Here is a 20,462-nt window from a genome sequence, read left to right on the forward strand (position 1 = left end):
ATCGAGAGACTGAAATTTTTTCCCATTCCTCCTTGCAAAACAGCTCGAGCTCAGTGAGGATGGATGGAGAGCATTTGTGAACAGCAGTTTTCAGTTATTTCCACAGATTCTCGATTGGATTCAGGTCTGGACTTTGACTTGGCCATTTTAACACCTGGATATGTTTATTTTTGAACCATTCCATTGTAGATTTTGCTTTATGTTTTGGATCATTGTCTTGTTGGAAGACAGATCTCCGTCCCAGTCTCAGGTCTTTTGCAGACTCCATCAGGTTTTCTTCGAGAATGGTCCTGTATTTGGCTCCACCCATCTTCCCATCAATTTTAACCATCTTCCCTGTCCCTGCTGAAGAAATGCAGGCCCAAACCATGATGCTGCCACCACCATGTTTGACAGTGGGTATGGTGTGTTCAGGGTGATGACCTGTGTTGCTTTTACGCCAAACATAACGTTTTGCATTGTTGCCAAAAAGTTCCATTTTGTTTTCATCTGACCAGAGCACCTTCTTCCACATGTTTGGTGTGTCTCCCAGGTGGCTTGTGGCAAACTTTAAACAACACTTTTTTTTGGATATCTTTAAGAAATGGCTTTCTTCTTGCCACTCTTCCATAAAGGCCAGATTTGTGCAATATACGACTGATTGTTGTCCTATGGACAGAGTCTCCCACCTCAGCTGTAGATCTCTGCAGTTCATCCAGAGTGATCATGGGCCTCTTGGCTGCATCACTGATCAGTCTTCTCCTTGAATGAGCTGAAAGTTTAGAGGGACGGCCAGGTCTTGGTAGATTTGCAGTGGTCTGATACTCCTTCCATTTCAATATTATCGCTTGCACAGTGCTCCTTGGGATGTTTAAAGCTTGGGAAATCTTTTTGTATCCAAATCCGGCTTTAAACTTCTTCACAACAGTATCTCGGACCTGCCTGGTGTGTTCCTTGTTCTTCATGATGCTCTCTGCGCTTTTAACGGACCTCTGAGACTATCACAGTGCAGGTGCATTTATACGGAGACTTGATTACACACAGGTGGATTGTATTTATCATCATTATTTAGGTCAACATTAGATCATTCAGAGATCCTCACTGAACTTCTGGAGAGAGTTTGCTGCACTGAAAGTAAAGGGGCTGAATAATTTTGCACGCCCAATTTTTCAGTTTTTGATTTTTTTTTAAAGTTCAAAATATCCAATAAATGTCGTTCCACTTCATGATTGTGTCCCACTTGTTGTTGATTCTTCACAAAAAAATACACTTTTATATCTTTATGTTTGAAGCCTGAAATGTGGCAAAAGGTCGCAAAGTTCAAGGGGGCCGAATACTTTCGCAAGGCACTGTAGCTAATGTTGGAGATAGATGTGGTATCTATCTAGCACCACTGATAGACTGTCACACACACAGTAGAGCCACACTCACCACTATAAGGTTCCACATGCGAGCGGCCTCGGCCACCAAAGTGGACACAGAGCTGCAGCCGGGCATCAGTACCATCTTGATGGGCTCAGTGTAGAGCAGGTCATACAGGAGCTTGGTGGCTTCACCTGGATCACACTGTAGGGAACAGAGGAAGACAGAAAGACAGACTGTATATGCTCCAAACTATTTAATGGGTAAACCAACACAATGCATGGGGAACAGAGGACTAGTAAATAGAGGAGGAATAAGGGAGATGGATAGAGGGGGATACGGGAGATGGATAGAGGGATAGAGGGGGATACGGGAGATGGATAGAGGGGAAATAAAGGAGAGGGATAGAGGGGGAGTAAAGGAGAGGGATAGAGGGGGATAAAGGAGAGGGATAGAGGGGGAATAAAGGAGAGGGATAGAGGAGTGGAATAAGGGAGATGGATAGAGGAGTGGAATAAGAGAGATGGATAGAGGGGGATACGGGAGATGGATAGAGGGGGGAATAAAGGAGATGGATAGAGGGGGAATAAAGGAGAGGGATAGAGGAGGGGGATAAAGGAGAGGGATAGAGGGGGAATAAAGGAGAGGGATAGAGGGGGAATAAAGGAGAGGGATAGAGGGGGAGTAAAGGAGAGGGATAGAGGGGGATAAAGGAGAGGGATAGAGGGGGATAAAGGAGAGGGATAGAGGGGGAATAAAGGAGCGGGATAGAGGAGTGGAATAAGGGAGATGGATAGAGGAGTGGAATAAGAGAGATGGATAGAGGGGGATAAAGGAGAGGGATAGAGGGGTGAAAAGGAGAGGGATAGAGTGGGAATAAAGGAGAGGGATAGAGGGGTGAAAAGGAGAGGGATAGAGGGGGAATAAAGGATATGGCTAGAGGGGGAATAAAGGAGAGGGATAGAGGGGGAATAAAGGAGAGGGATAGAGGGGGAATAAAGGAGAGGGATAGAGGAGGGGAATAAAGGAGATGGATAGAGGGGGAATAAAGGAGAGGGATCGAGGGGGATAAAGGAGAGGGATAGAGGGGGAATAAAGGAGAGGGATCGAGGGGGATAAAGGAGATGGATAGAGGGGGAATAAAGGAGAGGGATAGAGGAGGGGGAATAAAGGAGAGGGATAGAGGGGGAATAAAGGAGAGGGATAGAGGGGGAATAAAGGATATGGCTAGAGGGGGAATAAAGGAGAGGGATAGAGGGGGAATAAAGGAGATGGATAGAGGGGGAATAAAGGAGATGGATAGAGGGGGAATAAAGGAGAGGGATAGAGGGGGAATAAAGGAGATGGATAGAGGAGGGGGAATAAAGGAGATGGATAGAGGGGGATAAAGGAGAGGGATAGAGGGGTGAAAAGGAGAGGGATAGAGGGGGAATAAAGGAGAGGGATAGAGGAGGGGGAATAAAGGAGAGGGATAGAGGAGGGGGAATAAAGGAGAGGGATAGAGGGGGATAAAGGAGAGGGATAGAGGGGTGAAAAGGAGAGGGATAGAGGAGGGGGAATAAAGGAGAGGGATAGAGGGGGAATAAAGGAGATGGATAGAGGGGGAATAAAGGAGATGGATAGAGGGGGGATAAAGGAGATGGATAGAGGGGGAATAAAGGAGATGGATAGAGGGGGAATAAAGGAGATGGATAGAGGGGGAATAAAGGAGAGGGATAGGGGGGTGAAAAGGAGAGGGATAGAGGGGGAATAAAGGAGAGGGATAGAGGGGGAATAAAGGAGAGGGATAGAGGGGGAATAAAGGAGAGGGATAGAGGGGGGGGAATAAAGGAGAGGGATATAGGGGTGAAAAGGAGAGGGATAGAGGGGGAATAAAGGAGATGGATAGAGGGGGAATAAAGGAGAGGGATAGAGGGGGAAGAAAGGAGAGGGATAGAGGGGAATAAAGGAGATGGTTAGAGGGGGAATGGGGAACAATGAGAAGATGAGGGGATGAGTGAGAGGAAGAGGTGTAAAGGGGGGATGGGATAAAGGGAGGGGGTAGGTTGAGCGGGAAAGCAATGGGGGGTATAGAGAGAGGGAGAGAGGTAGAGATTGAGGTATATCGATTACATACGGCACCCCGCAACAACAAACCATTACATTCAAGTGCTATTTGTATGTCAAACAGCACCGTGGGATTGAGAGGGTCATTGATTAATTTCACACTAGTTTACACTCAACGACACCAAAAAAACAGGAGAGCCCAGAGACAGAGAGACAAGGTGAGGCTCATCCCAAGGACACCTGGATTTGTCCTCCCTGAAAAATCATTTCCCCGGGGAGAGAAACAACATTTTTGGAGTCCCAAAAAGCACCCTATTCCCTACATAGTGCACTACTATTGACCAAAGTGCAAACTATTTTCCTACCTGAAAGCAGGGACCACATTTCCTCACCAAACAGTCAATCTCCTGTCTTTGATCCAAGCCTAACAAATGGCGTCGGGGTCTTTCTTCATTTTATTTCTCAACATACAGTCAATGAAAAATAGATATTCAATTTAAACGATAATGGTTGCGGGTTAAACCGATCATTAATCATTTGGTTGTTTGGGAGAGGGAATCCACCGTTGGGAGGAAACCTGCAGCAGACAGTGTTGTGTATGCCAAATGGCACCCAATTCCATATATAGTGCACTACTTTCGACCAGAACCCTATGTGCCCTGGTCAAAAGTAGTGCACTACGTAGAGAAAACGGGGTGCCATTTGGGACGTAAGTCTGTGACTACAGCATTGGATAAGGCACTGGATCAAATCACTAATATTTCACCTAACAGGCCAAACAGTAGGCTCACTGGGAGTCTATTCTGGCGAGAGCACAGAGAGATACATTACCTCAAAATGATTATGCAGCGGAAACTGATTTCGTTTGATTTGTCAAATCATACAGATGGAGATATCTGTGGTCCCGAGGCAGCCGATTTCCCCTCACTTAACCACAGTCAGTGTTGCCCTACTACTGTGGTCTACAATCACATAGCGTTACCGAGATGCAGTCCCAAATGGCATCCTATTCCCTATATAGCGCACTACTTCTGACCAGAATCCTATGGTCCCCTATGCGCCCTGGTTAAAAGTAGTGTATAGGGAATAGGGTTCCATTTGGGACGTAGGGAGAGAAGTCAATGATCCTCTTGCTCTATCTAGTGTATTAATTGATTGCTTTCCACAGTAAAGCCTCTCCTCGTGTCCACATTAAAACCATTCCACGTGAAAGACACAAAACTAATGTGACATTATTGGGCCGAATTATGAAATGAGGGCAAGAGTTCAACTGACTGCTAGACTTTGTCCCCAGTGACACCCTATTCCCTGCACCTACACAGTGCCCTATGGACCCTAGTCAAAAGTAGTTCAATATATAGGGAATACGGTGGCATTTGGGGCACAAACCAAGGCACGCATTGCGCCGGGTTTCATTTGGAACGCTGGTTATTAGTGAGAACTCCAAATACCAGTTGGAAGAGCGAAGACCAGCCAGGCTTGTTGAGTCAGTGGTGTGTTTGGGGTTGTTGAGTCAGTGGTGTGTTTGAGGCTTGTTGAGTCAGTGGTGTGTTTGGGCTTGTTGAGTCAGTAGTGTGTTTGGGGTTGTTGAGTCAGTGGTGTATTTGGGGTTGTTGAGTCAGTGGTGTGTTTGGGGCTTGTTGAGTCAGTGGTGTGTTTGAGGCTTGTTGAGTCAGTGGTGTGTTTGGGGTTGTTGAGTCAGTGGTGTGTTTGGGTTTTGTTTGGGACTTGTTGAGTCAGCGGCGTGTTTGGGGTTGTTGAGTCAGTGGTGTGTTTAGGGTTGTTGAGTCAGTGGTGTGTTTAGGGTTGTTGAGTCAGTGGTGTGTTTGGGGCTTGTTGAGTCAGTGGTGTGTTTGGGGTTGTTGAGTCAGTGGTGTGTTTGGGGCTTGTTGAGTCAGTGGTGTGTTTGGGCTTGTTGAATCAGTGGTGTGTTTGGGGTTGTTGAGTCAGTGGTGTATTTGGGGTTGTTGAGTCAGTGGTGTGTTTGGGGCTTGTTGAGTCAGTGGTGTGTTTGAGGCTTGTTGAGTCAGTGGTGTGTTTGGGGTTGTTGAGTCAGTGGTGTGTTTGGGTTTTGTTTGGGACTTGTTGAGTCAGCGGCGTGTTTGGGGTTGTTGAGTCAGTGGTGTGTTTAGGGTTGTTGAGTCAGTGGTGTGTTTAGGGTTGTTGAGTCAGTGGTGTGTTTGGGGCTTGTTGAGTCAGTGGTGTGTTTGGGGTTGTTGAGTCAGTGGTGTGTTTGGGGCTTGTTGAGTCAGTGGTGTGTTTGGGGCTTGTTGAGTCAGTGGTGTGTTTGGGGTTGTTGAGTCAGTGGTGTATTTGGGGCTTGTTGAGTCAGTGGTGTGTTTGGGGCTTGTTGAGTCAGTGGTGTGTTTGGGGCTTGTTGAGTCAGTGGTGTGTTTGGGGCTTATTGAGTCAGTGGTGTGTTTGGGCTTGTTGAGTCAGTGGTGTGTTTGGGGCTTGTTGAGTCAGTGGTGTGTTTGGGGTTGTTGAGTCAGTGGTGTGTTTGAGGCTTGTTGAGTCAGTGGTGTGTTTGGGGTTGTTGAGTCAGTGGTGTGTTTGGGGTTGTTGAGTCAGTGGTGAGTTTGGGGTTGTTGAGTCAGTGGTGTGTTTGGGGTTGTTGAGTCAGTGGTGTGTTTGGGGTTGTTGAGTCAGTGGTGTGTTTGGGGTTGTTGAGTCAGTGGTGTGTTTGGGGTTGTTGAGTCAGTGGTGTGTTTGAGGCTTGTTGAGTCAGTGGTGTGTGTTTGGGGCTTGTTGAGTCAGTGGTGTGTTTGGGGCTTGTTGAGTCAGTGGTGTGTTTGGGGCTTGTTGAGTCAGTGGTGTGTTTGGGGCTTGTTGAGTCAGTGGTGTGTTTGGGGCTTGTTGAGTCAGTGGTGTGTTTGGGGCTTGTTGAATCAGTGGTGTGTTTGAGGCTTGTTGAGTCAGTGGTGTGTGTTTGGGGCTTGTTGAGTCAGTGGTGTGTTTGAGGCTTGTTGAGTCAGTGGTGTGTGTTTGGGGCTTGTTGAGTCAGTGGTGTGTTTGGAGCTTGTTGAGTCAGTGGTGTGTTTGGGGCTTGTTGAGTCAGTGGTGTGTTTGGGGCTTGTTGAGTCAGCGGCGTGTTTGGGGCTTGTTGAGTCAGCGGCGTGTTTGGGGCTTGTTGAATCAGTTGTGCGTTTGGGGCTTGTTGAGTCAGTGGTGTGTTTGGGTTTTGTTTGGGGCTTATGCGTCCTGGCTGGTGCAGCTCCCTAGATTCCATCGAGACCATCAGCAGAATGTTTTACCCTCCTACTGCCACGGTGTTGCTGCTCGCCCTTTGCCCCTACAGACCCAGGGGAGGCCGTGCAAGGGGCTTCCGTTCCATAAGCTATGCAGCTGGGACAAAACGCATGAAATTGAGCTCACCCGACAACACACAAGCTTAGGCTACAGTTGTATTTTCAACTGTATAGGATGGAGCGCCACTACTTGCCTGAGTGACGGGCAGAGACAGAGAGAGAGAGAGACAGTGAGAGAGAGAGAGACAGCGAGAGAGAAAGAGAGACAGCGAAAGAAAGAGAGAGAGACAGCGAAAGAAAGAGAGAGAGACAGCGAAAGAAAGAGAGAGAGACAGCGAGAGACACAGGCACTATCGTTGACTTTCAGGAATTTTTAGAATCCTACAAGCAGCTGTTAAATATTTGGATGAAGTATCAGCGGCATCGTAAAGACTCATCTGGACGGGAACGGCACAATTATTTTCCTTCGCTGAGAATGGCGTAGACTTTCCATTATTCGTATGAATTGGCTAGAGAAGAACACTTTATAAATATAGAATCCCGTTCATTCTCTGATGTAGACTATTTGAAAATGGCTTGACAGTGCAGGAGGCCTTTAAATATATCAGATGATTTTATAGGGGGTCACAAAAGTCAATAAAAAACAAACCGCCGATAAACCATCTTTAAATGTTGCTGTCAGACGGGCTATAAACCATCTTTAACTGTCAGACGGGCTATGATGAATGTCATGGAGGCCTAGCTGAGAGGGAGAGAGGGAATGAGAGAGAGAGAATGAGAGAGAGAAAGAGGGGCTATGATCAAATAAAATAACATTTTATTTGTCACATGCTTTGTAAACAACAGGTGGAGACTGAAGTCTCATTCACATTTCCCATAAGCACTCCATTATGTTGTGCCAGATGTCATGTATTTCAATGGGAACGGCCACAGCGGCGTGGAAACGAAACGCCCCCTTGCGGTTGAAGGATCCGTTGCGAGACGAACATCGCATACTTAGACATTTTACAAACTTCGCGTCGTCTATATGAGTACTTATCCCTGTCCTAGCTAGAGACATCTAGGCTCTCCATATCCTTATCCCTGTCCTAGCTAGAGACATCTAGGCTCTCCATATCCTTATCCCTGTCCTAGCTAGTGACATATAGGCTCTCCATATCCTTATCCCTGTCCTAGCTAGAGACATCTAGGCTCTCCATATCCTTATCCCTGTCCTAGCTAGTGACATCTAGGCTCTCCATATCCTTATCCCTGCCCTAGCTAGTGACATCTGTACGTATCCTTATCCCTGTCCTAGCTAATGACATCTATCGTATCCTTATCCCTGTCCTAGCTAGTGACATCTAGGCTCTCCATATCCTTATCCCTGCCCTAGCTAGTGACATCTATCCGTATCCGTATCCTTGTCCTAGCTAGTGACATATATCCATATTCTTATTTCTGCCCTAGCTAGTGACATCTAGGCTCTCCATATCCTTATCCCTGCCCTAGCTAGTGACATCTATCCATATCCTTATCCCTGTCCTAGCTAGTGACATCTATCCTTATCCCTGCCCTAGCTAGTGACATCTATCCGTATCCTTATCCCTGTCCTAGCTAGTGACATCTATCCATATCCTTATCCCTGCCCTAGCTAGTGACATCTATCCATATCCTTATCCCTGTCCTAGCTAGTGACATCTATCCATATCCTTATCCCTGTCCTAGCTAGTGACATCTATCCATATCCTTATCCCTGCCCTAGCTAGTGACATCTATCCGTATCCTTATCTCTGTCCTAGCTAGTGACATCTATCCATATCCTTATCCCTGTCCTAGCTAGTGACATCTATCCATATCCTTATCCCTGTCCTAGCTAGTGACATCTATCCGTATCCTTATCCCTGTCCTAGCTAGTGACATCTATCCGTATCCTTATCCCTGTCCTAGCTAGTGACATCTATCCGTATCCTTATCCCTGTTCTAGCTAGTGACATCTATCCATATCCTTATCCCTGTCCTAGCTAGTGACATCTATCCATATCCTTATCCCTGTCCTAGCTAGGGACATCTATCCATATCCTTATCCCTGTCCTAGCTAGTGACATCTATCCATATCCTTATCCCTGTCCTAGCTAGTGACATCTATCCATATCCTTATCCCTGTCCTAGCTAGTGACATCTATCCATATCCTTATCCCTGTCCTAGCTAGTGACATCTATCCATATCCTTATCCCTGTCCTAGCTAGTGTCATCTATCCGTATCCTTATCCCTATCCTAGCTAGTGACATCTAGGCTATCCATATCCTTATCCCTATCATAGCTAGTGACATCAAGGCTCTCCATATCCTTATCCCTGTCCTAACTAGTGACATCTATCCGTATCCTTATCCCTATCCTAGCTAGTGACATGTAGTTGATGTAGCTAATACGTTTTCTTCAAAATAACAGTTGTGGAGGTTTAAAGAAAAAAATCGATCACATTTTCCACAGGCCTCCCCGAAAGCAAAATTGTCTTTAGAATTTTACGTGGTGACATTTTGAAGCACATTCTTGGATGAGTCTGGCCACCACCACTATATGGCTCATGCAAGCAACTAAGCCAGGCCAAAGAAATCTCAGGAATGGAACTTTGACCAAAACAACTCTCTGGAGGATGCTTCAACACTATAAGTAAGCGGAAAATGAGGTCTAACATCCTGAAACGCAAAATATCCCTTTAACAGTGAAATGCTTCCTTCCCAACAACGCAGAGAAAAAGAAAATAGAGGAATAACAGAAAAGTAAAACACGTAATACTAAAAGTAATAATAAATACACAATGAGTAACAATAACTAAATACACGGTGTACGAGTACTGAGTTGATATGCAGGGGTATGAGTACTGAGTCGATATGCTGGGGTACGGGTACTGAGTCGATATGCTGGGGTACGAGTACTGAGTCGATATGCAGGGATACGAGTACTGAGTCGATATGCAGGGGTACGAGTACTGAGTCGATATGCAGGGGTGCGAGTACTGAGTCGATATGCAGGGGTACGAGTACTGAGTCGATATGCTGGGGTACGAGTACTGAGTCGATATGCAGGGGTACGAGTACTGAGTCGATATGCAGGGGTACGAGCACTGAGTCGATATGCTGGGGTACGAGTACTGAGTCGATATGCAGGGGTACGAGTACTGAGTCGATATGCAGGGGTACGAGTACTGAGTCGATATGCAGGGGTACAAGTACTGAGTCGATATGCAGGGGTACGAGTACTGAGATGATATGCAGGGGTACGAGTACTGAGTCGATATGCAGGGGTACGAGTACTGAGTCGATATGCAGGGGTACGAGTACTGAGTCGATATGCAGGGGTACGAGGTAATTGAGGTAGATATGTACAGTAGAAGTCGTAAATTTACATACACTTAGGTTGGAGTCATTAAAACTCGTTTTTCAACCAATCCACAAATTTCTTGTGAACAAACTATAGTTTTGGGAAGGTGGTTAGGACATCTACTTTATGCATGACACAAGTAATTTTCAACAATTGTTTGCAGACAGATTATTTCACTTATAATTCACTTTATGACAATTCCAGTGAGTCAGAAGTTTAAATACACTAAGTTGACTGTGCCTTTAAACAGCTTGAACAATTCCAGAAAATGATGTCATAGCTTTAGAAGCTTCTGATAGGCTAATAGGCTGACATCATTTGAGTCAATTGGAGGTATACCTGTGGATATATTTCAAGGTCTACCTTCAAACTCAATGCCTCTTTACTTGACATCATAGGAAAATCAAAAGAAATCAGCCAAAATTGTAGACCTCCACGAGTCTGGTTCATCCTTGGGAGCAATTTCCAAACGCCTGAAGGTACCACGTTCATCTGTACAAACAATAGTACGCAAGTATAAACACCATGTGACCACGTAGCCGTCACACCGCTCAGGAAGAAGACGCGTTCTGTCTCCTAGAGATGAACATGCTTTGAGGCGAAAAGTGCAAATCTATCCCAGAACAACAGCAATGGACCTTGTGAAGATGCTGGAGGAAACAGGTACAAAAGTATCTATATCCACAGTAAAACGAGTCCTATATCGACACAACCTGAAAAGCCGCTCAGCAAGGAAAAAGCCACTGCTCCAAAACCGCCATAAAAAAGCCAGACTACGGTTTGCAACTGCACATGGGGACAAAGATCATACTTTTTGGAGAAATGTCCTGTGGTCTGATAAAACAAAAATAGAACTGTTTGGCCATAATGACCATCGTTATTTTTGGAGGAAAAAGGGGGACGCTTGCAAGCCAAAGAACACCATCCCAACCGTGAAGCACGGGGGTGGCAGCATCATGTTGTGGGGGTGCTTTACTGCAGGAGGGACTGGTGCCCTTCACAAAATAGGCAGCGTCATGAGGAAGGATACTTATGTGGAAAGATTGAAGCAACATCTCAAGACATCAGTTAAAGCTTGGTCGCAAATGGGTCTTCCAAATGGACAATGACCCCATGCATACTTCCAAAGTTGTGGCAAAATGGCTTAAGGACAACAAAGTCAAGGTATTGCAGTGGTCATCACAAAGCCCCGACCTCAATCCCATGGAAAATATGTGGGCAGAACTGAAAAAGCGTGTGCGAGCAAGGAGGCCTATAAACCTGACTCAGTTACACCACCTCTGTCAGGAGGAATGGGCCAAAATCCACCCAACTTATTGTGGGAAGCTTGTGGAACGCTCCCCGAATTGTTTGACCCAAGATAAACAATTAAAAAGCAATGCTACCAAATACTAATTGAGTGTATGTAAACTTCTGACCCACTGGGAATGTGATGAAAGAAATAAAAGCTAAAATAAATCATTCTCTCTACTATTATTCTGACATTTCACATTCTTAAAATAATGTGGTGATACTACCTGACCTAAGACAGGCAATTTTTTACTGGGATTAAATATCAGGAATTGTGAAAAACTAAGTTTAAATGAATTTGGCTAAGGTGTATGTAAACTTCCGACTTCAACTGTACATATAACTATGAATAAAGTCAAAGAAAGTAAACTGAAGCAGCAGTGTGTATGTGATAAGACAAAAAAGGTTGTGCAAAAAAGGGTCAATGCAGATAGTCCAGGTAGCTATTTGGTTAACTACTTCACTAACTACTTAGCATTCTTATGTCTTAAGGGGTGTAACGACCCTCCCACTCGGTCTGCCGTATTCTCTCTTTGTTCTTGTTTCCTTATTAGGATGACGGTGGGCGGAGTTGGGAGGGTCGTCAGCTACATGGGAAACACCTGGGCCCGGTGTGTCCCAGGATAAATACACCACTTCACCATTTATGGAGGAGACTCTCCATGCAGACACCTTTATAGATTTTGTTGTGTATCTTGGTGGTTTTTGGTTGTTTGCTTTGGCACCTTTCAACACCCTGCATTATCACATTCATGCAAAACACTCACTTACACACTCACTTACACACACCATTGTATATTGTACTTAGTTTACTTTATTTAATAAATATATATTTTGTTACACCTTATCTCCACGTTGTCTCCCTTGTGTTACGGGCTTTGAGCCGGTGCGTGACAAGGGTTAAAGCTGTTCAGGGTCATGTTGGTTCCAGACTTGGTGCATCGGTATCGCTTGTTGTGTGGTAGTAGAGACAACAGTCTATGACTTGGGTGACGGGAGTCTTATAGAATTTTTAGAGACTTCCTCTGACATCGCCTGGTATAGAGGTCCTGGATGGCAGGGAGCTCGACTTAGTACACCCTCTGTAGCGCCTTGTGGTCGGCTACCAAGTGGTGATGCAGCCAGTCAAGATGCTCTCAATGTTGCAGCTGTATAACTTTTTGAGGATCTAAGGGCACATGCCAAATCTTTATAGCCAACTGATAGGGAAAAGGTGTTATCGTGGCCTCTTCTAGACTGTGTTGGTGTGTTTGGACCATGATATGTTCTTAGGGATGTGGACACCGAGGAACTTGAAGCTCTCGACCTGCTCCAATATAGCCCTGTCGATGTGAATGGGGGCGTGCACGGCCCTCCATTTCCTGTAGTCCATGATCAGCTCCTTTGATTTGCTGACGTTGAGGGAAAAGTTGTTCTGGCGCCACACTGCCAGGTATCTAACCTCCTCCCTATTGGCTGTCTCATCGTCGTTGGTGATCAGGCCTATCGCCATCTTGTTGTCGGCAAACTTAATGCTGGTTTTGGAGTCAGGTGCGGCCTCACAGTTGTGGGTGAACAGGAAGTACAGAAGGGAACTAAGCACACACCCCTGAGGGGCCCCCGTGTTAAGGGTCAGCGTGGCGGATGTGCTGTTGTCTACACTCACCACCTGGGGGTCTGTCCAGAATCCTGGGGATCTGTCCACCTGTCCAGGATCCAGTTGCAAAGGGAGGTGTTCAGTCCCAGGGTCCTTAGCTTAGTGATGAGCTTGGAGGGCAATATGCTGAGCAGTCAATGAACAGCATTCTCACGTAGGTGTTCCTCTTGTCCAGCTGGGAAAGTGCAATAGAGATTGTGGACTGTGGATCCGTGGGGACGGTATGCGAATTGTAGTAGGTCCAGGGTGTCTGGGATGATGGTGTTGATGTAAGCCATGACCAGTCTTTTAAAACATTTCATACCTACAGATGTGAGTGGTATGGGGCGATAGTCATTTAGACAGGTTACCTTAACGTTCCTGTGCACAGGGGGTATGGTGGTCTGCTTGAAACATATAGGCATTACATAATGGGTCAGAAAGAGGGTGGAAAATGTCAGTGAAGACACTGGTCAGCGCATGCTCTGAGTACACGTCCTGGTAATCAGTCTGCCCTGTGACCTTGTGAATGTTAACCTGTTTAAAGGTTTGACTCACATCGGCTACGGAGAGTGTGATCCCACAGTCGTCCAGAACAGCTGGTGCACTACTGAATGGTTCAGTTTTGATTGCCTCGAAGCGAGCATAGAAGGTATTTAGCTCATCTGGTAGGCTCCAGATGAGCTAGGCAGCTTGTGTCTAGGTTTCCCTTTGTAACCGTGATAGTTTGCAAGCCCTGCAACATTCAATAAGCATTGGAGCCGTTATAGTAGGATTCGATATTAGTCCTGTGTTGGTGCTTTTCCTGTTTGATGGTTTGTTGGAGGGCGTAGCAGGATTTCTTATACGCGTCCGGATTAGGGTCCCGCTCATTGAAATTGGTAGATCTAGCTTTTAGCTCCATGCAGATGTTGCCTGTAAATCCATGGCTTCTGGTTGGGATATGTACGCACAGTCACTCTATCAGCAGGAAAGAGTCATGGTCAGATTTTACAAATGGAAGGCGAGGGAGAGCTTAGCGTGCATTTCTGTGTGGAGTAAAGGTGATCTAGATCTGTTTTCGCCTCTAGTTGCACACGCGACATGCTGATTAAATGTGTTAAAAACAGATTTCAGTTTTCCTGCATTATAAGCACCGGCCACAAGGAGTTGACGCCTCTGGTTAAATATCTTCTTGTGCGGTCTTAGTGAAGGCATCGGTTTGTGGTGGTAAATAGACAGCTAAGAAAAATAAAGATGATGCTATTTACCAAGATAGTTTTCATCTACAGCTTATTATGAGGTATTCTAACTAAGGCAAGTAGCACCTCAATACTTTGTTAATATTAGAGATCAGACAGCAGCTGTTAACAAAAAAGACACACACCACCCCCCTTGAGATTCCCCGATGCTTCCAGTCTGTACTGTCGATGCGTAGAAAAACCAACTAGATGTATATGATCCATGTCCTTGTTCAACCACGACTCGGAGAAACAGGATATTACAGTTCTTCGGGTCCCGTTGGATAGGATAGTCTCGAACGGAGCTCGTCCAATTTGTTCTCCAGTGACCGTTCACGTTTGGAGGTTAGAGGTACCTGAAGTACCTCACCGATGTAGTTTTGTCAGGGTGCCTCTCTCATGCCACCTTTTTATTTTCCGTGTCTCAAGGATTAGGGCCTGGTCCGTGGTGAGCAGCACGTCCTGGTCCGTGGTGAGCAGTACGTCCTGGTCCGCAGTGAGCAGCACGTCCTGGTCCGCAGTAAGCAGCACGTCCTGGTCCGTGGTGAGCAGTACGTCCTGGTCCGCGGTGAGCAGCACGTCCTGGTCCGTGGTGAGCAGCACGTCCTGGTCCGTGGTGAGCAGCACGTCCTGCGCCTCAGATTAATTAACATGTTCATCCAAATGGAGGTTCGTGATCGATGTTCTAATGTCCAGAAGCTATTTTCGGTCATACGAAACATCATTTACAGACAAGTAAAGATCAGTATTAAAAAAAAGCACTCAAAATAGCAGAACTGGTCAGGACTGGTCAGAACTGGTCAGGAGGCTGTAAAACAGCTGTGCAGTTATACAGCAGCACCTATTCTAGTAAAGGTAATGGAGGCCTTGTGTGTGTGTGTGTGTGTGTGTGTGTGTGTGTGTGTGTGTGTGTGTGTGTGTGTGTGCGTGCGTGCGTGCGTGCGTGCGTGCGTGCGTGTGTGTGTGGGTGGGTGGGGTGAGCGAGCGAGCGTAAGAGATGGTAGAGGTATTATGATTAAGGTTATGCAGGCCTAGTGTGGAGCGTAAACCCATCAATACTGTACTCACAAAAATAAAACTCCAACTTACAATTTAGAAATACAATTCCATCCACCCTACACTTAGAAATAAATGTAGCCTTTAGACATGATTGTATTCCTCATTGCTATTGCTCCCTAAAACTAACCAACCAAATCAAATAAATATCTGTGTAATTCAAAAGCGACACTAATCCGGAGCTATAGTCATGGGGAGTGTTCTCACTGATCTAACCCTGACACTTTGGGGAAATAAGGACCCCCCCCCCCCTCCTCCTCCTCCTCACACACACACACACACACACTGGGGATGTGTCTTCAACTTTATTGAACATAGGGCCTGGGTGGATATTTAATGAGCATTTGTAAAGTTCCAGCGTAAGGTTTGGGGAATAACCGTATTCGCTAGCGAGAAGGAAGAAATATTTCCTGGTTGATTCGTCTCCTGATGATGACACGGGCTGTCTCCCAAATGGTACCCTAGTCCCTATATGGTACACTAACTTTACACCATGAGCCATACTGTACATAGTGCACTACATAAGTAATAGGGAGTCATTTGAGAGGCAGAAACAGGCACTTTGTCACGTGCTTAGCAGTGTCGCTGCCCGTGGTGTTGAATCCCTAATCAGTTGCCAGATCCATTAGAGCTCAGTTCAACGGGAGGGGGGGGTGGTCAACTACTCCTCATCATGCAGCCAACCGGGAAGAGAAGACACTCTGTAAGTGCCTATGATGGAAGACGAACCCGACCAAAAGACACTTCTTCCATTTGGCTAACGACACTGAACACTCAATAGGAGTCTCCCACAACGAACGGGCTCACATCACCTCACCGTCCATCTGTTTCTCAGTTCAAGTGCACAATATCTTTCCCTTTTCTTGGTGAGAAGTCTGTAGTTCTTTGTTTGTTTGAACTGTGGTTGTCTTGGTTACTGTTGTCATGCCAATCTCTAACCCCCCCCCCCTTCCTTTTTTACACCCACCCCCCCCCCAGTCTTTTGAAGTAAGGCTCCGATGCAGGGCAGTTTCAACCAATCAGAGCAATGCTCTTAGGAGCACCAGCCAGTCACAGTGCATATAAAAATAAAATAAAAATTCACCTTTATTTAACCAGGTAGGCTAGTTGAGAACAAGTTCTCATTTGCAACTGCGACCTGGCAAATATTAACAGACTGTGAGTGTGGTCGTGTGTTGGCATCTCTCCTCCGTGAAGGGGAAGAGGGACGCAGGTGGGAGGAAGAGGCGGAATGGTAGAGAGAGAGAGAAAAAAGAGAGAGAGCGAGAGAGACGGGGTGGGGGGGGGGTGGGGGGGGGACTGGACTGAGTGAAAGTAAATAGAGATTGAAGAACATGGAGGTTTGAGGTTAGACCAGACTTGAATAGACAGCGCTTGTCTTATCATTAGGGCTGAGGATGGTAATATGTCAATGCAGACAGTAGTCCCATCAACGATCCCCTACATTCTGTTTATTTTTGACAATACCATTTCACCAGGTCAAATTCCTGGTCCAACAGAATAACACAGGCTACATAACGATGTACGTTGATCATAACATTCATAACAGTGCATTAGTGTTCCTACCATGTTGTGTTGTCATGTGTTGCTGCCTTGCTGTGTTGTTATCTTAGGTCTCTCTTCATGTAGTGTTTTGTTGAAAATAAGAATTTGTTCATAACTGACTTGCCTAGGTAAAAAAAAGGTTAAATTAATTAATTAAATGAATGAACCTGTCTTAGCAGTGGCGTACTTACCATTAAACAGAAGAGGCCTCAGACCTCACATCATCAAGGGCCCTAGTGAGCAGAATAAATAAAATAAATGCTAGTAATAATGGTTTTAATATAATTTCTCCCGCTTCCCTCCAATGCTCTACTCGAGGAACCCACTATTCTACCCTGACAGAGTTGGACTTTTCCACCCTGACAGAGTTGGACTATTTCACCCAGACAGAGTTGGTCAATTCCACCCAGACAGAGTTGGACTATTCCCCCTGACAGAGTTGGTCTATTCCACCCTGACAGAGTTGGACTATTCCCCCCTGACAGAGTTGGTATATTCCACCCTGACAGAGTTGGTCTATTCCCCCCTGACAGAGTTGGTCTATTCCACCCTGACAGAGTTGGACTATTCCTCCCTGACAGAGTTGAACTATTCCCGACATGACAGAGTTGGACTATTCCACCCTGAAAGAGGTGGTCTATTCCACCCTGACAGAGTTGGTCTATTCCCCCCTGACAGAGTTGGGCTATTCCTCCCTGACAAAGTTGGTCTATTCCACCCTGACAGAGTTGGTCAATTCCACCCTGACAGAGTTGGTCTATTCCACCCTGACAGAGTTGGACTATTCCACCCTGACAAAGTTGGACTATTCCACCCTGACAGAGTTGGACTATTCCACCCAGACAGAGTTGGTCTATTACACCCAGACAGAGTTGGTCTATTCCAACCTGACAGAGTTGGTCTATTCCACCCTGACAGAGTTGGTCTATGCCATCCTGACAGATTTGGACTATTCCACCATGGCAGAGTTGGTCTATTCCAGCCTGACAGAGTTGGTCTATTCCAACCTGACAGAGTTGGTCTATTCCACCCTGACAGAGTTGGTCTATGCCATCCTGACAGATTTGGACTATTCCACCATGGCAGAGTTGGTCTATTCCAGCCTGACAGAGTTGGACTATACCACCCAGACAGAGCTGGACTATTCCACCCTGAAAGAGTTGGTCTATTCCACCCAGACAGAGTTGGACTATTCCACCCTGACACAGTTGGTCTATTCCACCCTGACAGAGTCGGTCTATTCCACCCTGACAGAGTTGGACTATTCCGACCTGACAGAGTTGGACTATTCCAACCAGACAGAGTTGGTCTATTCCACCCAGACAGTTGGTCTATTCCACCCAGACAGAGTTGGTATATTCCAGCCTGACAGAGTTGGTCTATTCCACCGTGACAGAGTTGGTCTATTCCACCCTGACAGAGTTGGACTATTCCACCATGACAGAGTTGGTCTATTCCACCCTGACAGAGTTGGACTATTCCACTCTGACAGAGTTGGACTATTCCACCCTGAAAGAGTTGGTCAATTCCACCCTGACAGAGTTGAACAATTCCCCGCTGACAGTGTTGAACTATTCCCCGCTGACAGAGTTGGACTATTCCACTCAGACAGAGTTGGACTATACCACCCAGACAGAGTTGGTCTATCCAAACCAGACAGAGTTGGACTATGCCACCCTGACACAGTTGGTCTTTTCCACCCTGATAGAGTTGGTCTATTCCACCTGACAGAGTTGGTCTATTCCACCTTGACAGAGTTGGACTATTCCACCCAGACAGAGTTGGACGAAACCACCCAGACAGAGTTGGACTATTCCACCCTGACAGAGTTGGACTATTCCACCCTGACAGAGTTGGACTATTCCACCCTGACAGAGTTGGTCTATTCCACCCTGACAGAGTTGGTCTATTCCACCCTGACAGAGTTGGACTATTCCACCCAGACAGAGTTGGTCTATTCCATGCAGACAGAGTTGGACTTTTCCACCCTGACAGAGTTGGTCGATTCCACCCAGACAGAGTTGGACTATTCCGCCTGACAGAGTTGGACTATTCCGTCTGACAGAGTTGGACTATTCCGCCCTGACAGAGTTGGTCTATTCCACCCAGACAGTTGGTCTATTCCACCCTGACAGAGTTGGTCAATTCCACCCTGACAGAGTTGGTCTATTCCACCCTGACAGAGTTGGACTATTCCACACTGACAAAGTTGGACTATTCCACCCTGAAAGAGTTGGACTATTCCACCCTGACAGAGTTGGACTATTCCACCCAGACAGAGTTGGTCTATTCCACCCAGACAGAGTTGGTCTATTCCAACCTGACAGAGTTGGTCTATTCCACCCTGACAGAGTTGGTCTATTCCACCCTGACAGATTTGGACTATTCCACCCTGACAGAGTTGGACTATTCCACCCTGACAGAGTTGGTCTATTCCACCCTGACAGAGTTGGACTATTCCACCCTGACAGAGTTGGTCTATTCAACCCTGACAGAGTTGGTCTATTCCACGCTGACAGATTTGGACTATTCCACCCTGACAGAGTTGGACTATTCCACCCAAACAGAGTTGGTCTATTCCATGCAGACAGAGTTGGACTATTCCACCCTGACAGAGTTGGTCGATTACACCCAGACAGAGTTGGACTATCCCGCTCTGACAGAGTTGGACGATTCCGCCCTGACAGAGTTGGACTATTCCGCCCTGACAGAGGTGGACTATTCCACCCAGACAGAGTTGGTCTATTCCACCCAGACAGTTGGTCTATTCCACCCTGACAGAGTTGCTCAATTCCACCCTGACAGAGTTGGTCTATTCCACCCTGACAGAGTTGGACTATTCCACCCTGACAAAGTTGGACTATTCCACCCTGACAGAGTTGGTCTATTCCACCCTGACAGAGTTGAACAATTCCCTGCTGACTGTGTTGAACTATTCCCCGCTGACAGAGTTGGACTATTCCACCCAGACAGAGTTGGACTATACCACCCAGACAGAGTTGGTCTATCCAAACCAGACAGATTTGGACTATGCCACCCTGACACAGTTGGTCTTTTCCACCCTGATAGAGTTGGTCTATTCCACCTGACAGAGTTGGTCTATTCCACCTTGACAGAGTTGGACGAAACCACCCAGACAGAGTTGGACTATTCCACCCTGACAGAGTTGGACTATTCCACCCTGACAGAGTTGGTCTATACCACCCAGACAGAGTTGGTCTATCCAAACCAGACAGAGTTGGACTACGCCACCCTGACACAGTTGGTCTTTTCCACCCTGATAGAGTTGGTCTATTCCACCTGACAGAGTTGGTCTATTCCACCTTGACAGAGTTGGACTATTCCACCCAGACAGAGGTGGACGAAACCACCCAGACAGAGTTGGACTATTCCACCCTGACAGAGTTGGACTATTCCACCCTGACAGAGTTGGACTATTCCACCCTGACAGAGTTGGTCTATTCCACCCTGACAGAGTTGGACTATTCCACCCTGACAGAGTTGGTCTATTCCACCCTGACAGAGTTGGTCTATTCCACGCTGACAGATTTGGACTATTCCACCCTGAAAGAGTTGGACTATTCCAAACAGACAGAGTTGGTCTATTCCATGCAGACAGAGTTGGTCTATTCCACCCAGACAGTTGGTCGATTCCACCCAGACAGAGTTGGACTATTCCGCCTGACAGAGTTGGACTATTCCGCCTGACAGAGTTGGACTATTCCGCCCTGACAGA

The 20,462-nt window shown here is 46.4% G+C and overlaps 1 protein-coding gene across 1 annotated transcript in view; it reads right to left on the reverse strand.

The window, feature by feature from the left end:
* Positions 1-20,462, reverse strand: part of LOC135549518 (gamma-aminobutyric acid type B receptor subunit 1-like) — a 332,207-nt gene that overhangs the window by 130,765 nt on the left and 180,980 nt on the right. Inside the window, exon 8 of the mRNA XM_064979532.1 lies at positions 1,411-1,545. Coding sequence (XP_064835604.1) covers positions 1,411-1,545 — 135 coding nt within the window. The remainder of the gene's footprint in view (positions 1-1,410; positions 1,546-20,462) is intronic.

This window comes from Oncorhynchus masou, chromosome 12 (assembly GCF_036934945.1).
Source record: "Oncorhynchus masou masou isolate Uvic2021 chromosome 12, UVic_Omas_1.1, whole genome shotgun sequence".
NCBI classification, from domain to species: Eukaryota; Metazoa; Chordata; class Actinopteri; order Salmoniformes; family Salmonidae; genus Oncorhynchus; species Oncorhynchus masou.